Source organism: Lissotriton vulgaris, chromosome 2_1 (genome assembly GCF_964263255.1).
Source record: "Lissotriton vulgaris chromosome 2_1, aLisVul1.2, whole genome shotgun sequence".
In the NCBI taxonomy this organism is placed as follows: Eukaryota; Metazoa; Chordata; class Amphibia; order Caudata; family Salamandridae; genus Lissotriton; species Lissotriton vulgaris.
In genome coordinates, this window is record NC_141687.1 from 1,539,234,754 (window position 1) to 1,539,252,571 (window position 17,818).

The 17,818-nt window shown below is 45.0% G+C and overlaps 1 protein-coding gene across 1 annotated transcript in view; it reads left to right on the top strand.

The window, feature by feature from the left end:
* The first annotated feature begins 9,316 nt into the window (after positions 1-9,316).
* LOC147732866 (dolichyl-diphosphooligosaccharide--protein glycosyltransferase subunit STT3A-like) overlaps positions 9,317-17,818 on the top strand; it is a 102,394-nt gene continuing 93,892 nt past the window's right edge. The window contains 2 exon segments of the mRNA XM_086957407.1: positions 9,317-9,432; positions 17,322-17,467. Of these exon segments, the coding sequence (XP_086813533.1) occupies positions 17,327-17,467 (141 nt within the window). The 5' untranslated portion in view covers positions 9,317-9,432; positions 17,322-17,326.

Genomic DNA, 17,818 nt, shown 5'->3' on the forward strand with positions numbered 1-17,818 from the left:
TCAGGTTTAAGGTTTGAAATGTTTTTTGCAAATTCTTCTATCATTTTACTCCCGTCAGGTATGTATTAATAACAATTTTGAGCCTTCAACATTTTACCGACTACACCTTTCTCTGCCAGCAATATATCTAAAGCTATTCAATCCTGTAAAAACATTGATCTGATAGCTACTAACTTTGTTTTACTGCTAATAAATCAACAGATGTACTAGTAGCCAGCTTATCTACTACGGTACAGAGCTTTCTGGTTTTCTCATCATTCAGAACTACTCCTACTGGAGGAATAATTGCCTCAAAGATATCTCCCACTAATTGAGTCCCATCCATGGTACTGCGTATATGTCCCGGACTAGTCATTTTTAGGACATCTATGTGATTTACATGATACTTCTTAGGTTAAAACAGAGCTAGATAGCCCACTCCCTCCCAATCAGAAGGCAACTGAAAATATGCATCTTTCGTACAAACAAAATATACTCAAGGAATAATTTCTTCCTCTCAACTTCATTTTTGGACAGGCCCCTTCACGAACTTCAAATGTATGTACAAAGCCTTATCCCAATGTGTCTTTTTATTAACGGATTTCTCCTTTTAGAAACACAGAATTTTCCTTTCTATCTAATTTTAAATTTGGATATATCATTTTCTTTTTGTATTCATCTTCCTCCTTCTTCCAAACATTCTTTAATGCACCTTCTTCTTTATTTGCCTTACAAAATACATGAGCTCTGCATTTCAATAATGCTAAGATAAATCGCTTTTCTAATGGTCTCATTAAACATATCGAATTTCGTTTGTATGCCTTAACAATATCTATCTCTGTAGGGGATCAAAAGATATACCAAGCCACTTCCACATCCTTAGTTTGCGGATGAGGTTTCATTCTTTTCTTTAGGTGAACTGTAAAGAGGATTATGCCATAATTGAAAAAATAATCAAAATGGTTCTGCCTATAAAACAAACTAAGAAATGTATTGCATCTAACTGCATATGAAAGCGGAATATGATGATGATGATGGGTTATTAGAGATGGGGGGTATCACTTCTGCATGTTTCCAGACGTTAGGAAGGGTGGCTGTGGTTGTGGGGCATTGAGGATGGTGGTGAGTTGGTGGGTGATCTAGTCTCTGCGGAAGCTGAAAAGTTGGTGGGGGCATGGGTTGGCTGGTGCTCCAGAGTGGACGAAGTTCATAAGAGTGGTTGTGTTCGGTGTGCTGAGCTGTTCCCATGTGGTGGGCAGGTGGTCGTCGGTGGTGGTCGATGGGATGATGAGGAGGTCAGAGGGTTGGGGATCGAAGTTTCTATAGGTGGTTGCTATCTTGTTGTGGAAGTAGTCAGTGAGGGCATCACAAAGTTCCTGCGAGGAGGGGATCAAGTTTTCAGTGGCTGACAGGTAGGTGAACTCTCTGTTAATAGAGAAGAGTTCCTTGGTTTGGTTGGCACTGGTCTCGATCCAGTGGGTCAGTGCCTCCATATTTGCAGCTTTGAGCTGGCGGTTGTAGTCACCAAGGGCTGATTTGCACAGCTGCCAAGGTTTCAGACTGCTTATGTGTGGCATTTTCTCAACTTCAGTGTAATTATGAGTGACATTCAACAAGTATGAGTGACAATTTCTCTGAATCAAATAAAAGCAATGAAGACAAGGGAAACAAATAAATAAAAGCTACACTCATTTGAGCAACAAAAAACTCCAAGAAGATTTTAAACCTGCTGCAAAGCATCTGATCATACTGCAGACACTGCAATGCAGAGCCCTCAGCTGTACTAACTCTACTTATGCAGCTGAACTCAACTTTGTGCAGACGGACAACAGTGTGATTGATGCAATGAAGAGCTCTCAGCCTTAGCTGCCAATTTTCCGCTGACTCATGAGTGACAGTTAAATGTTTTCAATGGCCTCATGAGTGACATTCTAATGCCATATGTCACACTATTAGTGTGACTTCATTGCAAGATGAACAAATGCGTCATCTCATTGGCATTAAGATAAATTACAGGAATGACTCCTTTTTGTGCTATGTAATGGTCTAGAAATGCCCAAATAGAGATCAAGCTCTTTCAATTGCTCACTTAAGGGCGCCTTCTTAACTCCTTCTTTCAATAAGATAAGCCTGGATTTTTAAAAGAGTGATTCTGAACTAAAAACAAATGGTATTGTTGAAAGAGAGCTTTAGCTTGTGTCCCCTGCCTTTTGAAATGTTTTAAATAATGTGTGCAGTATTGTGACAAATTGTGAGGGGCTCAATGTACAGCAGGCAAGAGAAAAACAGTGCCGTTCTCTTTTAGGCCGGAAACAAGAACAGGAGAAAACCCGTTCACCCAGTTGAGACCCGGGTAGTAGTGTAAAAATAATTTACAAAGTCTCAACCGGTAATCATTTATGCATTGAGAGAGAAAAAAATCAATAAGAGAGAGATGGTAAAAAGGGAGATCACAAAAGAAATCGTATAGAAATGATAATTCTTGTTGCAGGATGCAAGTTGTTATATCAGCACTACATTACAGCTTATGCATAAGTAACCCAATAGTAGGCGTGCACTTTGGGCTTGTGAAGGTGAACGGCGCATTGGCACAATGTAAGGTGAGAAAACAGTGTAAGTGGCACAAAAAATACAACTAAATTAGAGGTCACAAAAACAGTTGCCAGTTATTTTTACAAAGCAGTATTCAACTGCTGAAAGAGACCACAGTAACTCCCAAAATTGTGCTGAAAAGGTCAATGGTGTTTCCACCTGCACAATTTCAGGTTATCATCAGGAAATCAGGTGAGTGCTGTATATGGGCAAAAAAAGGGGGGAGAAAAGAGAGGTAAGGGCCAAGAAATGCCAGAAAGGTAAGCATGGATGGACAGTTAAGGAGGGGAAAGGGACTTCCAGGGGCAGTAGTGGAGAATCCGGTGAAGAGAGATGATTAAGGTCTGGAGGATCAAAGCTGGCTCTCCGGGGGAAGAGTAAAACAAGAAAAATCCATGAAGAAGGGTAAAGGGGCTAGGAAGGGGATGGGGTAAAGAGAGGTAGAAAAGGCACCTGGGAGAGATGAGACCAGCCAGGAGCTTTCTTGACAATGGCAATGATCTCGTGTAGAGGTGTTTCACCACTCACCCTTAACTTTTCCTGAACAGCGGTGTTTACTGTGTGCATTATTATTTGGCCACATTTGCAGTTGACCACTAATTTCTTGAGTGTTGCAACATAATCTTCCACAGTTTCGGTCTCACTCTGTTTTCGCTGGAAAAATAGTATCTATCTATGGCAGTACATATGACTGGGTGGTAGTGGCTGTCTAAGTCGTCCAATGCATGCTGGAACATGTCTCCGTCTGTCGTGGCTCTCTGTTTCTTAACCATATTTTCGTAGACCCTCAATCCTTCATGCCCGAGGTTGTGCAGCAGAGTTTTCTTCCTGCGCCTGCTGGAGAACTCTTCTTCTCCTTCATCTTCCAGGGCAGACAAGTAATTGAGGAAGTACCCCTTCCAATCGGCCCATTTCATGGCCGGCGCACCAGGTTTTGGGAGGAAGGGCACTGGATTTGTGAGGGAGAAGGTCTGGGCACACATCGTGGTATGAGGAGCTCACCTGCGGGAAGGTAGTCGCGCCTGGAACTTGCACGGTGCCTGCCGCTTACCGAGCAGCGGTGCCTGCGACGCAGCGTCTGAAGGTGGTGCCGAGCTGTTCCGACCGGCTCCAATGTTCGTTCTTGGACCGCAGGCGAGGTTGCTTGCACTCTAGCAATGTACGTAGGGTGACCACGTGCAGGGGCCCTTGCGCCTGTGATTGAGAGCACATACCATGCACGGTTTGACAGCATGCAGTACGGCGAATCGCTGAGAAGTAGTTTCAGTGCTGCTGCATGGGTCCCCTTGTGTGCATGGTACCCGTGGCGAGGCTCTCCTGAACAGGTGCTGGCAGGACGCTACGCAGGACACCTGGGAGCCCCACATTGTAGGTGCCGAGATCGTGAAGTGGCCGCAGGAGTGTGCTGGGGCTGTAGTGAAGGATGCTCACCTTGCCTGTGCTGGGAGCAGGGGCGGATTGGCAATGCGGGCATTCGGGCATCGGCTGAAGGGCCGGTATCTCCGTGCCCTCTGTGGGCCGTTTTTTTTTCTCCCCTTTCCCAGCCGCACAGTGAAGCTGCATTAATTTCTCTGTCTCTGTCTCCGTGATCTCTGTGGACTAGAAAAGGGGAGAAAAAAAAAACGGCCCACAGAGGGCACGGAGACAGAGACAGAGAAATGAATGCAGCTTCACTGTGCAGTGAGTATCCGCTGTGGCCTCTCCTTCACCCCCTGCGCTGCAAAGCCATGACACTGAGGGTGGCTGGGGAGGAGGTGATTGTTTGCAAAAATCGGCCTCCCTGGGGGCCAGGTGTTGCTCAGGCATTTGAGCCATATTCACCTCGGCCCCCCTGGGGCCCACATAGCACATAAACAGTGTTAGGTTTTTTTTTTGTTTTTAACTTAATGCGATTTTATATAGCGCGAACTTTACCAGAAAGTGTCAGAGCGCTTTACATAAGAATCAGTTGCGAAACATAAGGATTTAGGATTACAGGCGTTACATAAAAGAAACAAGCAGAAAAAATTGCCAATGTACAAGATGTAAAGTCACACAAGGAAGAGATACAAACTGAAAGAAAAATTGCAAATGTGCAAGTAGTAAAGTAACTCAAGGAAGAGAAACAAATAGATTTACTCTAAGAGTCACATAGGAATTGTAAAATCTGACGAAATTGATGTACATAGACAGCACTCATTTCCCTTCCTTTCCCACTCCTCTCCCTGTGGGCACCATGGATACTGTAAATTATTGACCGTATCACCCTGCCAGTAAGAACCCGTACCCCTATGCATATGTGCAGCCATTCCAGGCACCATGGCCTTTTTACCCATTGGAATCCCCAGCTTCCCTCCTGCGCGTATCTTGCACCCCCTCTCCCATGCATAGACCACGAAACCCTTTCCCTTTGCGCGATCCTGATGTGAAAAGGTAACCCTCCTGCTTGACCCAGGCCTTCCCCATTTCCCTCTCGAAGAAGCATCCTTCGCCTCAGCTGACATAGCCCCCCCCCAGTTGTATCTGACTGCCCCTGTTCTCTCATGTACAGGTCATCAGATTTCTCTCTCTCTCTCTTTCTCTCTGCGCGACTCTGGCCCTGCACGCACCCTGACCCCCTCCTTCTCCTCATATGAGCAAGTCATAAACCCTCTTCTCCCGCAAAGCCCTGTCCTTGAGAAGTCACGGCCGCGCCTGACCAGCACCTTCTTCCCTTCCCTGAATGCCCCTCTATTGACAAACCTTCCCTCCACGCTCGATTGTCCACGCAGGCATGAATACCACTCCTTTGATGACCCCTTCCCCCGAGTTCGGCTGACCACACATGTCCGAGGCCATCGCCTAAGCCAGGAGATACCATTTACTGCCCTTATTGTATGCCTAGCCACCCCACCCCCTGGGCCATGACCAGGCGCACACATCCTACGACACACTCAGCTGCATGATTGCCCTCCCCTCTTATCAGCAGGTCAAGGGTCCCCATTGTGAATGTATGTGGAATAGGATCATCACGAGGATTATAGGGATGTCCTCCTTTTGCGACATACTGACCTGATTGTACCATCAAATGTTTTGCAAAGTATATAAGCAAGAGTCTCAAGCTCACTTGTTAGAGCACCTCCCGAAAGACACTGTGTTTCGTGTCCGAAATGACTGGCTCTCCTCATGAGAAATAAACTCTGTTCTTGATTCCTGCCTCCAGCGCCCGTCTCTTTATTTGGTAACTATTCAGAATGGGAACTAAGAGGCGATCTGCGCCAGCAGCCTGGGCATCGATAGAATTATGGGCTCACTTTCTACAGAATGGTAGAGAGTACAAAGGTCTACTGCATATACTAGTGATTAGAGTTATCTCTAAATACCTAAGGAAGGGATACCAATTGGATATACTCTAAGAGTCACATAGGAATGGTAGATAGTACAAAGGTCTGCTTCATATATTAATGATTAGAGTTCTCTATATACATATATATACACACATAGTAGATTTTCTCAGGCAGAGTTCAATTAAGTGGGGTCGGAGGGGGGGTGCAGTCACAGCACCAAGGGAGGGTGGGAGGGATACAAGGGTATGGAGAAAAGGCAAAACAGAAAAGGGAAGAAACATTTGAGGATCGTCAAGGGGGAAATGAGGGAGAAGGGTACAAGACGAGGGAATGGACAAGATGGCGGGTCGGAGTCCAGAGAAAAAAGGCCGAGGGCATAGTGGGCGAGGAAGAATGGGTCTCGCTGTGGGGGCCAGATGATCTTTGCAACTTGCACCATCTTCACCTCAGCCTCTCCCGGGCTACCATGGATGACCCAGCAGCTGTGTTTTGTGCTCCCCTGCCAGGACATTGCCCTGAGGCCTGGAGGGCTGATTAATTTACTAATTGCAGGGGCCTTACTGTTATTCATGTGCTCCTGAGCTGAAGGTCTGGGGAGGGCTGAGTAGGTTAGTAATAGCAGGGGCTTGGCTGCTTATTAGGTGCTCCTTCCCTGGAGGGCTCGAATAATTTTGTGACAGAAAGGGACCTTGCTGTTTTTTTAGTTGCTCAGCGTGGCACCATTGTCACCTTTGCCCTGTGTCCTGTGCAAGAACAGTATCCTCTCACTTTAATTCATTTCTGTGCCAAACATCTTAAGGATTTTGGGGGCCCTGGGCCAAACATAATTTTGGGCCCCTGTTCAGAACAGATTTGAATTTATAATCCAATTTCTGATCTTTGGTGCCCTCTTTCAGCTGGTCACTGGACAGTGCACTACCATACTTGTCTAAATTCCTAATGTATTTACATCTAATATTAACACCTTAGCTGCTTTGGAACGTCCAGCTCCAGTGCTGAACGTTCCATTGCGCAGGTGCAGTTGGAACGTCCAACGGCAGCACTCCCGAGGTAGTGGTGCCGTCGGCCGCTGGTATAGGCGCAGCGCTTAAGAGGTTAAAGGACATTGACGTGCGTAACCAAATGGTGTTTCATGAAAGGGCAAGCCCATTGAATGTGGGCCACGCCCCTTAATTGTGGACCACGCCCCTTGAATGTGGGCCACTTTTTTCGTTAGTGCCCGGGACAAATTGTGATCCCAATCCGACCCTGCCCATACCCCGTTATTCACGCTGGAAGCCTTAGCCTGCTGGGTGCGCGCTGATGCTCAGATTCGGGGACTGTGGTGAACCCCGCGAATGGGAGAACATCATCTCTCTTTACACAGATGACATGTTGGTTTATATGGTTGATCCTCGGAGGTCTGTTCCCAGAGACCTCAAGATGGGAATTTCCCCACATCAATTCCTTAAGTTTTTTCCAGTATCCCAACAAAGTGGACGTTACTGCAGCAGGATCTGTCCTGCGTCTTCAGCCCTGACATGGAGATGTTGAGTGGTCTGTTTGAGTTGGCGAAGTTCTGTGTTCGGGGTCTTAATGGAGGTCACATGGTTTCAGAGTGGCCTCTGGTATAGGTCTATCGTCTCCATGCAGTCTCGAATCAGAGTGACCTCCATTGCCACTGGGTCAATTTGTGTTTCGAAGGTTCGGATCAGGGCAGTTCTAGGATTTTAGTGGCCCTGGGCAGAAGGGGAATGTGCGAAGCCCCTCTTATTTGCATAGACTTGACCCATTCAGGGATGTTTGCATCTGAATAGATACCCTTGCTCCTGAAGCTGCAGCCCCTCCCTTTCAGCCACCTACAAGCACCTTTTAACAGCTCATCAAGGGCTGAAGGTGTGAGGGTTCCTTATCTCCATACTGCCAGGGAGCTAAACAGCAGGACAATAGCATTCCCGCTGTGCCTCTGCATGGGCGGGGGGTGGAGGCCAAATTGTCGGACAAATCTCAGTTTGCAACTGTGAATGGGGAGGGGGCCGGGCTCCCTTTGTTATACCATAGCAGTGAGGCCAGGGGAGGGGGCCTCCTAAGGTGGCGCACTTGCAAGGTGGCACCTTTCCAGCCGTGCCCTGACTCTGTCGATTGGTGCGCGCCCTATGTTGGAGGGCTGACTATGGGGCCCTGGGCAGCCGCCCACACTGCCCATGCCTATCGCTGGCCCTGTCCAGCAGTTTCTCAGTGTGTCGCCCTGGTCCTCCATGGCTGAGAACTCTGTCTGTCAGACTGTTCTCACCGCTGGCCCCTCCGGCACTCCTAAAGGCGTATTTCTCCAAACAGTTGGTGTGGGACCCTATCCAGCCTTCGTCTCTCATCATGGTTCCGGGCCCAGTACTCAGAAGCTAGGGTGCTATTAGGTCACTCTGCCTACCGTAAAGCAGCCTTTCTCCAGGTCCCACCCGGCTGTGGTTTGTCAGGTGTTTGAGGAGGGGTCAAGGGACATAGAGGGACGTGCACACTGGCTCCCCAAACCGCAGCCCTGTTTTGGTGACTTGCCAGGTTGGTACAGTCTTAGCGTCGCTTCAGCCGATCAATGGATGCTGGCTGCATTCTGTGGGGCAGGATTGAGCAAGGCAGCCGGTGGGTGCTGATCACCCAATGCAGTGATCCTGGGTGTCAACAGCGGGGTTCTCTGCCTCCAAGCTGTGTCACGGGCGCGTTCTGACCCTCATCTTGGGGGCGGGGCCCATCAGGAGCATCAGCACAGTGCGGGGGATTAAGACCCTCCTTAGTGCTGTCGGGCCCATCAGCCACCTCTGTGCAGCTTCCATGACCGGTGGATGTGTTCCGCAAACCCCAGGAACGACGGATGGGCCTCACGGCGGCTAATTGCTCACAGGAGCTTACCTGCTAGGCACCATGTTTACTCGGCATCCTTGCCACACTCGCTCAGGCATGCAAGAAGCCCCCTTTGTTCTTTTAGTCATCTTTGAAATGGTGTTGCGACACTAGTCAAGCTCATGTTTCAATACTTTTATCACCTTCATACTTGTCTGATTTGTAAATTTGTCTAGAGCCTGATCCTCCCAAAGAAACATGACTGTGTAATCTGGCCAATATTCGCAGAATGTTGTGTAACTTGAATGCATTTTGTGCGTGACACATTGGTGGAACAATTGAAATACTGAAGATTTCTTTGTCTACACCCCGAAATCTGATTGATCAGCACCATGAGAATGGAAGACCTGAAATCTAGAAGACGGTCTTAAATAAAATGTTGCTGATGTATGAGAACACCCAATCTGAAGAATGTAAATGTGAAATTCTACTGACATGAATGCCGACTATAAACAGCGAAAATCATGAAATCGGAAGGCTTGGTAGACTGACAAGTATGGTAATTAGCATTTAGTGTTCTCACAATGGTGAATCTTCAACGTTCTTTATTTCTCTTACAGCTATTTCAATTACCGCACCACCCGATTTCTGACTGAAGAAGGATTTTATAAGTTTCATAACTGGTTTGATGATCGGGCCTGGTACCCTCTAGGAAGGATCATTGGTGGAACTATTTACCCAGGTAACCTCCAATCTTAAAGTGTGTGTGTGTGTGTGTGTGTGTGTGGGTGTGTGGGTGTGTGTGTGGGTGTGTGTGTGCGCACTCGCCAAAGTTCAAGCAAAAATTGATTTATTTAGCGTTTATGAGCAATGTGAATATGAACCATTATTTTTACATTTATACGGCTTGGTACTTCAAATATTACACAATGGCATGGCAACCTAAATGTAAAATGTTTGGAATAACTTTGTTAAGATGTACCCTTTAACTGAATGGCTGGAGATAGTTCTCTTTGTTCGAACGAGTCATCATTTGTGTACATGTAGTAATCTAGAGAATGGTTCTATGTGCATGCCTTTTAATGTCAGGTCACTTTCCATTAAGCAAAATGCAAAGAAAACTCCAATTATAGTTGTGTACCCATGCATAGTGTGATGCGTAACATAACTCCTTTAGAAAGTTTGTTTTTACATATGGGGCATTGTACTGTTTTTTAAATTCTTTTTTACAAATGTGACAGTCACATTTTTAATTTCTGTTCATTTCTTTTTTCTTGTGTTTTTTGCACTTGTGTGTTTGGTATGTCAACTGAAAATGCAGATTAATAGTAATGACGTTTGTAAAAATTGCAACCCATTATTTAACAGATTAATTTCAAGCATTGACAATACTCCTAGAAATGTAGTAGACTTTTCTCTGCCCATTCCATTGTGTTTCTGACTGTTGACATTTATTGCTGCATCACCCCTTAGAACTAATCTACTTCAAAGGGTTCGAGCACGTTGGTGCTTTAACACAGAGGCTCTCAGCAGTGTTTCTTTCAGTCCATATTCCTGACCCAAGAATGTCAGGCACACAGGAGAAAAACAGCAATTTCATGATGGTTAGGATAATGAAATGGTAGAGCTGTTCAGTGTGTGGGGGGGGGGGGGGGGGGGGGGCAAGATCTTACACTGGTACCAACTTCTGTTTTGTGAGGTGTCACAGGGCCCACCCTCTTAGACAGATTGTTAGGGGCCTACAGAGGACTCCTTACCCTTATTTTTGTCTTCAGATGATCCACCTTCTTTTCCTTGGCGGCTTTTTAGCCTCTTTCTTTTGATCACCCCCACCATGCCTAATCTTGGTCACCAAATTATCAGACTTCTGCCCCAACTCTTGAGGAGAGACTGGCTCCAGGTCCATCAGGTATTTCTGCAACTTTTCATGAACACAATTACTTAACAGATGCTCTCTAATCAGTTAATTGTATAGTCCATCATAATGATGCACATTGCTACCTTTTAACCTACCACCTAGAGTTTTTACTTGAAAGTATACAAAATCAACGCAGGACTACCTCTGGGTTTTTCAACTCTCCCTGAACCTGATCTTCTACTCTTAAGTGGTGAGTCCAAAGCCATCAATCACGGTACCCTTCTTGTGGTCACAGTAATCAGTATCTGCTCATTCAATGGCAGGAGTCTATGCCTGCATTTACTAGAGAACCATTCCCAAAAGAGAGAGAGCCCCAATACTTCTGGCTGACCTTCCTTTCTCTACAGGCTCTCTCAAAAGATGTGAACGATTTTGTGATGTCATCACCTTCTATATATTTAGGGACAATCCCTTTGGTGATTTTAGAGTCTGAGTTTTCCTCCCGAATTTTGCTGCCGCCAGAGATGGGTCCTCACTTTTTCTATGGCCAGGAGTTTAGCCTCTAATGCTATCCTCTTGGCTAGTTTCAAAAGATCTACTTCTTCATGATTTGTTTGTTCTGAGATACTAGAAGTGCTCCCAGGGGTATTTCTGTTTGAAGGGCAGTGCTGCAATTGGAATCCTCCCCTTCACTACTTGCTATTCATCTGCCTCCTCCTCTATAAGGGTGGGGTGGGGCAATCCTCTCCCATGGTTGTAGAATTTGCTGCAAGTAAGGTTTGCAGATGAGCTTTTGTGGGTCTAGGCCCCATGCTGAGGTTCCTTGCTTTACACAGGGTATTAATTAAGTATGTACAACTTAATGTTTTTATACAAAGTCGAGGTCCTGGGAAGTACCTGGTGCATCAGTCATGATTGTAAGTGAGTTTGGACCTTTTTAGAAAAGTGACTAAAATTACTACATCAATTTCTAAAGGCCCAACTTACAAAAACTACTTTTTAAATTTTAAATCAGTTTTGTAAAGGGACTTAACCAAAGCCCTACAGCGATTTTAAAACCATAGAGAAGAATCAAAAGTTGGAAAAATTTGTGTTTATCTAGAGTAGTCTTCTTATCCACCGCTGCACCACATATGTAGGAAGCTGGCTGTTTATGTGATATATCTATTTATTTATTTTTATTTTAAAAGTTTTATATAGCGCAAACAAGATCTTTACAGATATCAGAGCGCTTTACATAGACGGGTACATGAGGGAGCAAAGTCAAACAGGTAAACAGGCTTTACATAGAAGGGTGCATGGGGGAGAATATTCAAACAAGTAAATCAATAAATCACAGTATAAATAGTACAACTAAGTGACAAAGCCAATCATGTGAATGATAAAACAACTCTTACAAATAAGTCAAGGGTCAAACATGTAATACAGATCGGTGCAGGGTGTTAACAGGGTTCGAGATAGTAGCTCAAGTGTATTTAGCCATGAGGATAGCTTTTACTTCTTTTTTAAAGAGTGTAGTGGAGGAGATAAGCCTGGTTTCGGGAGGGAGTGAGTTCCAGATCCTAGGCGCCATTCCTGAGAAGGAGCGCTTGCATGTTTTTTCCTTCCGGAATCTTCGAGGTTTCAGCAGGAAATTGTTTGTGCCTCTCGTGTTTCTGCTTCCCCCAGAGATTGTCAACTTCTGAGCGAGGTAGCCGGGTGAGTTTAGGTGTACCGCCTTGTGTGTCATGCAGGCGATTTTCAGATGTATTCTGGCTTCAAAAGGCAGCCAGTTCAGGGATTTCAAGTCAGGGGTAATGTGGGAGTACTTTTTTGACCCAGTGATGAGTCTCGCTGCAGCATTTAGAGAAGCTTTTAGTGGTGCGGTTGTAGTTAGGGGGAGTCCGCAGAGGGCGGTGCTGCCGTATTCAATTCGTGGGATGACTAGTGCTTGTACTGCAGTTTGGAAGTCTTTGGCTGGGAGGTAGGGTTTAAGTTTCCTCAGAGTATTGATCTGGAAGTTCGCTCCCTTTGTTGCCTTGCTGATATGTTGCTGCATGTTAAGATTAGTGTTGAGTGTTATGCCTAAAGATTTTGCTGAATCCACGATGGTGGGTTGGACATTAAGTGCGGTTAGGAGTTTAAGCCAATGTTGAGTGGTGGATATCTTCGCTGGAGGTGAGATCAGAAGGAACTCTGTTTTCAGGGCATTGAGTTTGAGGTGATTATCGGCAAGCCAGGATTGGGTGCAACTGATCGTTGAGTTCAGGAGCAGGATGTCATTGGGTGATTGTAGCTTGAGGTAAAGTTGGGTGTCATCAGCGTACATGTGAAAGTGTACATTGGATGCTTGTAGCAAGGTGGTGAGAGGTTCCATGACTAGGTTGAACAAAGTTGGGGATAGAGAAGATCCTTGGGGGACGCCTAGCGTTACAGGTATTGGCGAGGACATCTGGTTGTTGCTCTTAAATTTTTGCGACCTGTTGTGAAGAAAGGAAGTGAACCACTTGAGGACAGTTCCAGAAAAGCCCATTCTTGTGTTTAGTAGTTCTAGTAGATTCTCATGTTTAACGGTGTCGAATGCTGAGGAGAGATCAAGAAGGATGAGGAGGCAGGTGTCGTTTTGGTCTAGCATTTGAAGTGCGTCGTCAATTATGTGAGTCATAGCAGTTTCTGTGCTGTGTCCTGCTCGGAAGCCTGACTGGTGAGGGTTGAGGAGATCGAATTGCTCAATGTGTTTAGACAATTGTAGTTGTGCGCATTTTTCCAGCAGTTTGGCGAGAGTGGGGATATTGGTGATGGGACGGTAATTGTTGAGATCCGAGGGGTCGGCTGTAGGTTTCTTTAGCAGAGGTGTGACCTGGCCAACTTTGAGGGAGTCAGGTATGATGCCTTGTTGGAGAGAGCTGTTGATAATTTTAGTCCAGAGAGGGAGAAGAAAAGGGGTAAAGTCTTTTACTGCGGAGGCAGGGAGAGGGGTCGGTGAGGTGATTGGATGGTTTCAGGGTGCTGAGCAGTTTGCCAATTTCTTTTTCCGAGTATATGCCGAAGGTTGACCATGTAGCATTGTTTTTTGGTTCAGTGGGTGCTAGGCATTGGGGTTTGGAGTAGAGGCTTGCGTCAATAAGGAGATCGCTTTATATATTGTGTAAAGAGTCCTGGGATTCCCTTGCTCGTGGACTGAACTTGCAATGCAATCCCAAAGTGCTCTGTTAGGGGGCAGTGTGGTTGAACCGCCCTAGGCTTAATACAGGAGTGTAAGACATTTGCAAATACACAATAAATAAATGACAACATGACTTAAGAAGGAGATCCACACTAATTTATAACAAGCATTGGCATAGCCAATAGGTCTCGCCTTTGGGACCTTATAAGTGTTTAGCCATGCAACAGGTGATGTTGTTGCACCAAGGATATTGTGCTGCATAACTAAATACTTAGAAGGCCCCAAAAGCGAGACATATTGGCTATGCCAATGCTTGTTTAATGTTCATGTGAGCCGCTGATGAATCTTAACAATGAGGTGCAGACCTCTGTCCCCCTGAGAGACTTGACATGTCCTTAAATTATTTCAGTAATGCCAAAGAGTGGATTTTTTTCTGGTGAAGGAAAACAGATGCACACTTTCTAATTTCAAAGATTAAAATAGCATTGAGCACTCCTAGAAATTCGCTTTTATGAACTATTTGAAGAACATTCCTGCATGAGCTTCGGTTCCAGGTGTTACTTCCTGGGGAAATTATCCTTTAAAATGATTTCCTAAGGGTGAATATTCTGCCTGTAAAAGAAAAGGAATGTTATCCATATGTTGGTCTTGAGATATCACCCGAAAAGATCAAGTTCAAGCTTATTTTGGAAGCCAGGATCCTTCAAACCAAAGATGTAAAAGCAATGTTCGAGTCTTTGCATAGCTAAATCACATATACAGAATGGTAAACAAAAAAACGTAAAACTGTTGTCAGAGTAATACTCAAACGGGTAGTCCGTAGGTATAGAGGAAAGCATTATGCTCATACCTCCATCTTCACAAACCAGGACAAGAACATGATCTGCCATGCGGCCAGGGTGGCTGTGCCGATTCCCATTTGAAAATGATGCCTTCGGCAGTCAAAGAATGAACAAGGCTTACTCTCTAAATAGAGATTTTTCAGTTTCTTTAATTTGATACTGTTTGCAAATTTTGCCCCTATGCTTGTGAATTAAAGGCGCACTAAGCGAAATGGTCATGTATCCTAGGAGGTCAAACGTAAGTCCAGAATGGCAAGACCCACACCAGATTTTCAGGATTTTCACATACAATAAATGTAAATGCAATGAATCTGAAGGTAACTCCAGTTACAGGTTATTTTTAAAAACTGGGATGGATACAGTCCTCTTAGACCTATGCTGGACACCACAGATTTACTCACTTCATCCTATCTTGACCCCTTTCCAGAAACCTGGGAAGTGTTCACCTGGAGGCGGCTTGGCAGAGAATTCACTGATATTAGTGGCTCTCCCACATATGGATTTAAAGCACCTGCTAAAAGTTGGCGCTGTAACAGAGCGATAACTACTTTCATCAGTGTCAGACTTATGGAATATGGATGTATGGAGCGAGAATGAGATCTCTGCGCTTCCCAATTCACATTACAGCATAACTGGGTGAGAACAAGGCTTCCATCCAGTGTTAATCAAGCAGCAGACAGCATGTTAGAGGCATACAACTCGAGAAATGTTCTCCATTTTTCTTGTCTTAACATCTTGCATGCATTCCACAGTGCATACAAATGTCCTCATCAGACGCAGGCAGCAGCGAGAATGTCTTCCTCGTAGGGGACTGCAGGGGCTGGCATGCCAAGCAGCCATCTTCAAGAGGGCACAGCTCAAAACACAGTCCCCTCTTCAAAGAACACCCTCTGAGCTGGTCCAGGGGTGCGGGGTGCTGCAGCACCCCAAGATAACAACGAAGGAAATCACTTTGAAAATGAACAATAGAGGACTTTGCACTTTGTCTTGCAACATATAGTGTTTTTCAAAGACAGGGTGTCAAATGTCAGAGGCTTCTTTTCATCAGCTGCTGACTATTCCTTTAACAGTGTTTGTTTTCCTTTCTCGGACTCAAAGTAGAGCATGTTGTATCTTGCACTTCTGCTGGTGCAAAGGAGGGCGAAAGCTTAAGGCTATATGTAGTGTTGCACTGCTTTTTAGCATTGATATAAATAAAAACATTTGGTTGGAAACCAAGCGGATCTTTTCAACTATCTAAACAAGCCAAGCCACGAAAGTTAAAGTTAGTGATCGGACGGAGGCAGAGGTAAAAGCAACTTAATGACCGGTGACGGAGGATACACATGGCGGCTGCGCGCGTGCCCGCACGTGCACTCAAGCTTCAGGCCAGTAAAACTCTTGTAGGTAGCACTTTTTTGCCCTTTACTAAAAGTCAAGCAAGCAGCGCATGCGCTGCTCTAGCCTCGACCTAAAAATAGCAAGTATTTTTATGTATGTTAAGGCATCTGAGAAAAATCGTTCAGGTTAGTACTTTTTAAATGTATATATATTATTTTCACTTTAAAAAGTGGACACTGCAATTTCTGAGTTTAGCAATGTTATCATATGGAAAGAACAGCAAGTTCTGCGAACCGGTACAGTACATCGACCTACAAGACCAATCTCCAGGAGTTAAGGTGAGTGGTGGACAAGGTCTACAGCAGCACCAACAGTACACCACCAGTGGCACTAGGTTGGGCAGGTGCAGGGTGCAAATTCGCATCAGGAGCCCAATGCGCTTCAATGAAGATCGTAGTCTGTAAAAAGAGGCTGCAGGCCTGGCTAATAAACCAGTCACTGTAGAGGGGGCCTGCGTGCAGAGGCAGCAGGCAACATCTCAGTGCTGGAGGGGGGATATCATGATGGACTTGAGCTCTGGAGGGCTGGGGAACCTTGTTGGCACAGTGGCCCACTTCAACTCAGACCGTTGGTGACTGGTGCAGTGGTTGCTTCAAGTGTTGGGATTTGGCGGTTCCAGAGACCTCAGTCTTTTCTTTGGAGTTCCGGCTGAACAGGTCCTCTGTTCACTGGAAGTCTTCAGTCTTTTTTTGAAGACCGGCAGTACTTCCAAACTTTTGGAGTCACAGCTGTAGGATGAGTCTACTTTGTTGCAGTATTAGATGAGGGCTGCAGGCAGTCCGGTGGGACTGGGCCCAAGTCAGGTGCTTTCTTCAGTCTTCTCTGTTTTTTCGGCCCTTTGGTGCCCTCTCTCTTCTTCGGTATTTATTGTCTTCGACTGTCAAACTGTCTTTGCATCTCAAGCTTGCTTTGAGTGCTGCTGCATACAATATGTTGCCTTCAATTCGGTTTTGCTTTAGATTTTATTTAAAAAGCTGGGCATCTTTACTTGCAAAAATAGAATTGTGAATTCTTTAAAACATATGGCATGTGGTTATTTTGTGTGTGTGTTCACTTACTAAACTAAATAATATTAATCATTTGGGTAAATAATGTGCACTTTTATGCTCTATACTGACTCAAACCTAAATCCCAGCTTTTGATGACATGCCTCAATTAAGTTTTATATTTTTATGTGGCTTCAAGGCAAGTTCAGATTTTTTAAGGGAATAGAGTTGTGGAAGTCTCTCATCTTCTCTGAGGGTTGCAGTAGACTTTAAGAAGAGAAATGATGTTCTAGATTTGCAGCTGCCAGCCTTTGTAAGTGCTGACAGATATGAATGTGCTTGCTGAAACTGCTGGCCATGGTAATTGAGAGCCTCCAGCTCTAGATGTAAGTCTTGCCACTCATATTTTTTGTATTACAGGTTTGATGATCACATCTGCGGCATTATACCATGTTCTCCATTTCTTCCACATTACCATTGATATCCGGAATGTGTGTGTGTTCCTGGCTCCCCTCTTCTCATCCTTCACCACAATAGTCACGTACCACCTGACTAAAGAACTCAAGGTATCACAAAGCCTATATATTTTACTCCTCCTCACCCTAAACTCACTTTCCTTGCTTGCATGTAATTTACCACCAGGATATATTTGTAAAGTGAGAATTTTCTGTGGCTAACTTCTTAAACTTGTGAAACCATTTCCTTTTTCTTGTATCTACTGTTCACTGGAGACTTTGCATCTATAGTTGTATAGGTCCAGAGTCACAAAATTAAATTTACATAAGAAAATCTACTCCTATGGCAATCTACTCTTACAACTTGATGTAAAACTCTGCTCCTTTGCTATTCACAGTTTTACTTGTGGAGATTATACCTAGGTTTAGACTTCCATGTCTCCACTCCCTTCTCTAAGGGAT